This window comes from Physeter macrocephalus, chromosome 2 (assembly GCF_002837175.3).
Source record: "Physeter macrocephalus isolate SW-GA chromosome 2, ASM283717v5, whole genome shotgun sequence".
NCBI lineage: Eukaryota > Metazoa > Chordata > Mammalia > Artiodactyla > Physeteridae > Physeter > Physeter macrocephalus.
Window position 1 is genome coordinate 117,418,639 of NC_041215.1, and position 5,761 is coordinate 117,424,399.

Here is a 5,761-nt window from a genome sequence, read left to right on the forward strand (position 1 = left end):
AAAAAAAAAAAAAAAAATCATAAATGTAATCATTTCTTCTTTCAGACAGCTAGTTACAGTTAATGCTGAGTATAGTGTTGAATTTTTTTAAAGCACCTCATCCTGAAGCTAATGCTTAAGAGAAATATGAATTTAATAACAGAAGGTTGGTGCCAATGCAAAAACTCATGAAAAAACTTGGCGACTGGCCAGCCAGTAGTGACTGAGTGTGATCATATCTTTCAAAATAGACATGGTGGGCCTCTTTTGATGAAGCCAAAGATGACATTTTTTTTTTCCCTGTTTTGTTTCTTTTTTTTTTTTTTTTATTTTTGTGGTATGCGGGCCTCCCTCTGCTGCGGCCTCTTCCGTTGCGGAGCACAGGCTCCGGACGCACAGGCCCAGCGGCCATGGCTCACGGGCCCAGCCGCTCCGCGGCACGCGGGACCCTCTCAGTCCGGGGCGCGAACCCTGTTCCCCTGCATCGGCAGGCGGACGCGCAACCACTGCGCCACCAGGGAAGCCCCTGTTTTGTTTCTTAATGAGGCTATGCTGGTGAATCTTTCTTCACCAAAGGGGAGTAATTTAGTGCAATGGCTTACTTAGTATGGAACGGCTTACCTAGTAACCATGCCCCAGTTTCATTGCATGGCTATATAAAGCATAAAAGTCAATAGCATGGTGGGAAATATCATTAATGCAATTTTATTATTGTACATAATTTTCCAAATTAAGTTCCAATTACTTGGTGGTTTAGAGAAAATACTGAACATACAGCTTGAGCTCAATAAAATACCTGGAGATTAGAATAAAACTGAAAAAAAAGAGACGTGATCAGCTGTCTGGAGAATAACCAACAGAGGGTAAAATAAACCTGGACTTTAATCCTAGTTCCAAACCAACTCAATGGCTCACCTCAGGGGACTCCATGAATTTGGTTCTCTATTATATTCCATAGAAAAATACTTCTTTGGGGGGAGGTATATTTATGGACTTCTTAGATTTTGTTAACTATTTCCCTGATTGTTACTTAGCTCTTCATGGAAGAAAAAAATAAAAAAAAAGATACAAAGATGAGGGCCCCAGCTGGAGCTGTAATCCAATTTGTAAATAATGGACATTAATTTTCCCCATATCTTCTCTATCACTTGGCTCACGAAATGTCCATCTCAAGTACAGCTTTTCCATGAAGATTTACCTGATTATGTCAGCTGAAAGCTCTCTTTCTACTTTAAGTATGGAGGGGTCTTGCTTCGGCATCCTCTGGCACTCTTCATTGCACTATCTCCTACTATCGTTGATTTACTATTTACCTTACGCTGCTAGAACACAGGCATAAATCTTGCCTAATTCATCACTCACATAGGGACACAGAGACCGTCTATGAAGTGGTTGAATGAATAAAATATTCATTCACTTTATCTCTACACAAAGGGGCATAGGCTCTAGTCAGCTTTGGGTCTCCTTGCAGAGATACACAACTAGTTGCTAGCTGAGGTAATGCTTGTATATGCCTAGAATATATTAGTCTCATAGAAAATATGTCATGTCATTTCCCTGCTTAAAAGTTTCCAGGGGCTTCGCATTATACTAAAAACAAAAGACAAATCCTTTCCCTTTCCTTACCTGTTTGATTCTTCAGGCTCTTTCTCTCATGGTTTTTATTGTTTCACCATATCCCCTACCGCTTTCATTATCCCTCACTATGTTCTAGTCATATTAGCTGACTTCCTGTTCCTCTAAATGATCAGGTTTGTCCCCACTTCAGGATCACTGACTATTTCTCTGCCTGGAACTTTATCTTCTAGATGTTCACATGCTGGTGCTGGTCTCTCCCTGTCCTTGTTGGTCTCTACCCAAATGTCACCATCTAGCAGAGGCCCTTCTTTTGCTACCCTATTAAATTCCCACCTTTCAGTTTCTACCTCTTAACCTGCTCTATTTTCTTGCTAGTACATTTATTATTATCAGTTATTATGCTACTCATTTATTTTATTGCTTTTTTGCTTACTTTTCCATTAGAATGCAAGTAACAAAATGGTAGAGAATTCGTTTGGTTCACAAAACCAATGTGAATTAGCAACCCAATAATTAGGTGTCTCAAGTCATTTCCCAGGACATTTCTTGACATGTTGATATTTTACGCTAAGCAGCTTGTAGTTAGTTACTCTCTTAAAGTATCTCCCATATTATCTGATGATCAAAATCATGATGATAATATTAAAGGAGAAATGGTGCTACATGTCAAGGAATTTAAATTAAAATTTTGGAACCAAATATCTCTGATTATAGATAAATATAATCTTTTCTTGAGAGACACTTAAAAAAATCTCTACCAGGATAATCTCATGGTCAATTCAAATTACAATGTTTTTCTCAGTTCTACAGACAGTTGGGCTCTAGGGTGACTCTTTAGGTTCAAAATCTCAGGATGGAAAACTGAGGCTGTAAATGGTCTAGATTCCCTATCTTTATTCTTCAGTTTCTTCTCACACCATACACATTAACCTCATTTAAAGACTGCTGTTTAATTAAGAATATTTTCAACTTTATTACTTTGATTTCTAGACCTTTAATTTCCTTATTTGCATTTCCTGGTTTCTGTTATATCTAGAAGTTCCACATAGAGCTAGATAAATATGTTATTCTTCCAGGAGATAATATCCCTGACAACGCCCTATATCTTACGCTTGTGATCGAGTCTTAGGGCAATACCACTGACAATTTGAGGTAGGATAGAGAATCTCTGAGGGAAGTTAAGAAGGACTGCCTTGCCTACCCAGTTGTTTTTTTTTTTTTTTTTTTGATTTTGATTGGAGTATAGTTGATTTACAACGTTGTGTTAGTTTCAGGTGTACAGCAAAGTGAATCAATTATACATACATGTATATCCATCCTTTTTTTTTTCTTTTAAGATTCTTTTCCCCTATAGGCCATCACAGAGTATTGAGTAGGGTTCCCTGTGCTATACAGTAGGTCCCTGTTAGTTATCTATTTTATGTGTATAGCAGTGTGTGTATGTCAGTCCCAATTTCCCAATTTATCCCCACCCCCATCTTCCGGTAACCGTAAGTAGTTTTAAAAGGCAAAATTTGAGTAATTCCTCAAAGTAGATTATGCTTAATCCCACATAAAAATGGTAATTCCAGTTTGTACCCACCTCGTTCATTCACATTTAGATCATCACATTTGTAGATACAGAAAATAAAGATGTACACCTAACCTAGGATGGCTTCCTGGAAATCTCATAAGGAAACAAGATCTGATCTCTCAAAGCAACTGAACACACTTGGAGGTGTCCCTACCTGTCTTTAAATTGTGCATCATCAATTCCTTTCCTACGAAGCAGATCTTCTGGCCCATAGGGTGTGTCTTTGCATTTAGAGTCTGTGTCACAGAGTAGGGTTTGCAGCAATGGGAAGAAGCCAGTACTAGGAAGGTTTCGAGGTGCAAGGTAACCTAAAAGTTAAAAACAAACAAACAAACAATAATTAGATCCCTATGATGTTTGCCTGGGAAGGGAAAGGAGTGCAGTAACTGTTTTGTGAAATTATCTTCTGGATTATGACTGTTTGGGTCCCCCATGTATCAAAAGACTTTAAAATGTTTGTTGGCCCACAAATTTCTCTTCCTGGGATTTATTCTAAGGAAATAGCTGCAAGAATGTTTGCCAGAGTGTTTTAAAAATAAATCACAGTGCACCCATATAATAAAACACAAAGCAGCCAATAAAAATGTTGTCAAATAAAATGGAAAATATTTGTAATATATTGCTTATTAAAAAGAGTAGATCAGAAAACAGTATAACCAGAATAGCCATAATTATAAAATATATATATATAAATATATGTAGTATATTAAAAAATCTGGAGTGGGACTTCCCTGGCAGTCCAGTGGTTAAGACTCCACACTTCCACTGCAGGGGTCTTGGGTTTGGTCCCTTGTCAGGGAACTAAAATCCCACATGCCACATGGCATGGCCAAGTAAACAATAAATAAATTTTAAAAATAAAAATAAAAAATCTGGAGGATTTTTTTTCCTTGGTGGTTATTTCAAATGACTTTGTTTACTTTCATTTGACTGTATATTAACTATTTTCTCCCACAATGTACATGTCTTCTTTTGTAATCAAAGTCATTATAAATGCAGCCAGTCTTCCAAATACAGAAAAAATCTTTGGTGTCCTCAAAATTTAACATAATAGCTAAATTAATTATCCTGTACACACAACATTTTCTTCCTATTTAAAAACCAATAATAATGGTGGGAATTAATAGGCAGATTTTCCCCAATATTAAAGCCACAAGTATTGTAACAGTTAATGGTTTTGTAACCTTTAACATTTGCTTTGTAAAATATGATGATGGCATACACGAGTCAAGATAAAAGGCAAGCTGTGACTTACAAATCTTTTCACAATTAGGTTTGATATTAAAACACTAGCTTCCTCCCTTTGGGGAATACAGAGACAAGGAACTTGCAAAAAAGGCAGGTTTACCTCCCGGAAGCCTGTGCAGCCCATAACTGCCAGGGTCCCGTGATCCAGGGACAACTTCCCCGGGAGAACACACGCGCGACTCAGGCTGTTGCAACGTCACACCGGGCTCTGCCACTGCAGTCTCACCCTGAACTCTGTACCCCTCCCTCCCAACAGCCTGAGTGAGCCAGAGCCCCCGAATCAGCTGCTCCTTTAACAACGTCCTGTCTGACCGAAGAACGGATGCCCTCAGGTGACCTACACGCAGAGGCGGGACCTAATCCAAAGCTGAACCCCAGGAGCTGTGCGAACAAAGAAGAGAAAGGGAAATCTCTCCCAGCAGCCTCAGGAGCAGTGGATTAAATCTCCACAATCAACGTGATGTACCCTGCATCTGTGGAATACCTGAATAGACAACGAATCAGCCCAAATTGAGGAGGTGGACTTTGAGAGCAACGATATATATATATATTTTTTTCCCTTTTTCTCTTTTTGTGAGTGTGTATGTGTGTTTCTGGGTGTGATTTTGTCTGTATAGCTTTGCTTTTACCATTTGTCCTAGGGTAATGTCTGTCTGGTTTTTGTTTTTTTTGTTTTTTTTAGTACAGTTTTTAGTGCTTGTTATCATTGGTGGATTTGTTTTTTGATTTGGGTGCTCTCTTCTTTCTTTCTTTCTTTTTTTTCTCCCTTTTATTATGAGTCGGGTGGATGACAGGCTCTTGGTGCTCCAGCCAGGCGTCAGGGCTGTGCCTCTGAGGTGGGAGAGCCAAGTTTAGGACACTGGTCACCAAGAGACCTCCCAGATCCACGTAATATCAAATGGCGAACATCTCCCAGAGATCTCCATCTCAAAGCCAAGACCCAGCTCCACTCAACGACCAGCAAGCTACAGTGCTGGACACCCTGTGACAAACAACTAGCAAGACAGGAACACAGCCCCACCCATTAGCAGGGAGGCTGCCTAAAATCATAATAAGGCCAAAGACACCCCAAAACACACCACCAGACGTGGACCTGCCCACCAGAAAGACAAGATCCAGCCTCATCCACCAGAAAACAGGCAATAGTCCCCTCTATCAGGAAGCCTACACAACTCACTGAAACAACCTTAGCCACTGGGGGCAGACACCAAAAACAACAGCAACTACGAACCTGCACAAATTTCCCTAATATGGGAAAGGAAATGGTTAAGTCCAGGAAGCCCAGAGAGTCCCATACACGATAAACCCAAGGAGAAACACGCCAAGACACATATTAATCAAACTATCAAAAATTAACTACAAAGAAAAAATATTAAAAGCAGC

General features: G+C 39.4%; 1 protein-coding gene across 2 annotated transcripts in view; it reads right to left on the reverse strand.

Annotated features, from left to right (window-relative positions):
- ABCA12 (ATP binding cassette subfamily A member 12) overlaps positions 1-5,761 on the reverse strand; it is a 191,964-nt gene that overhangs the window by 122,303 nt on the left and 63,900 nt on the right. For both annotated transcript variants that reach the window (XM_024124681.3, XM_024124680.3), the window contains exon 3: positions 3,285-3,438. In XM_024124681.3, coding sequence (XP_023980449.1) covers positions 3,285-3,438 — 154 coding nt within the window. The remainder of the gene's footprint in view (positions 1-3,284; positions 3,439-5,761) is intronic.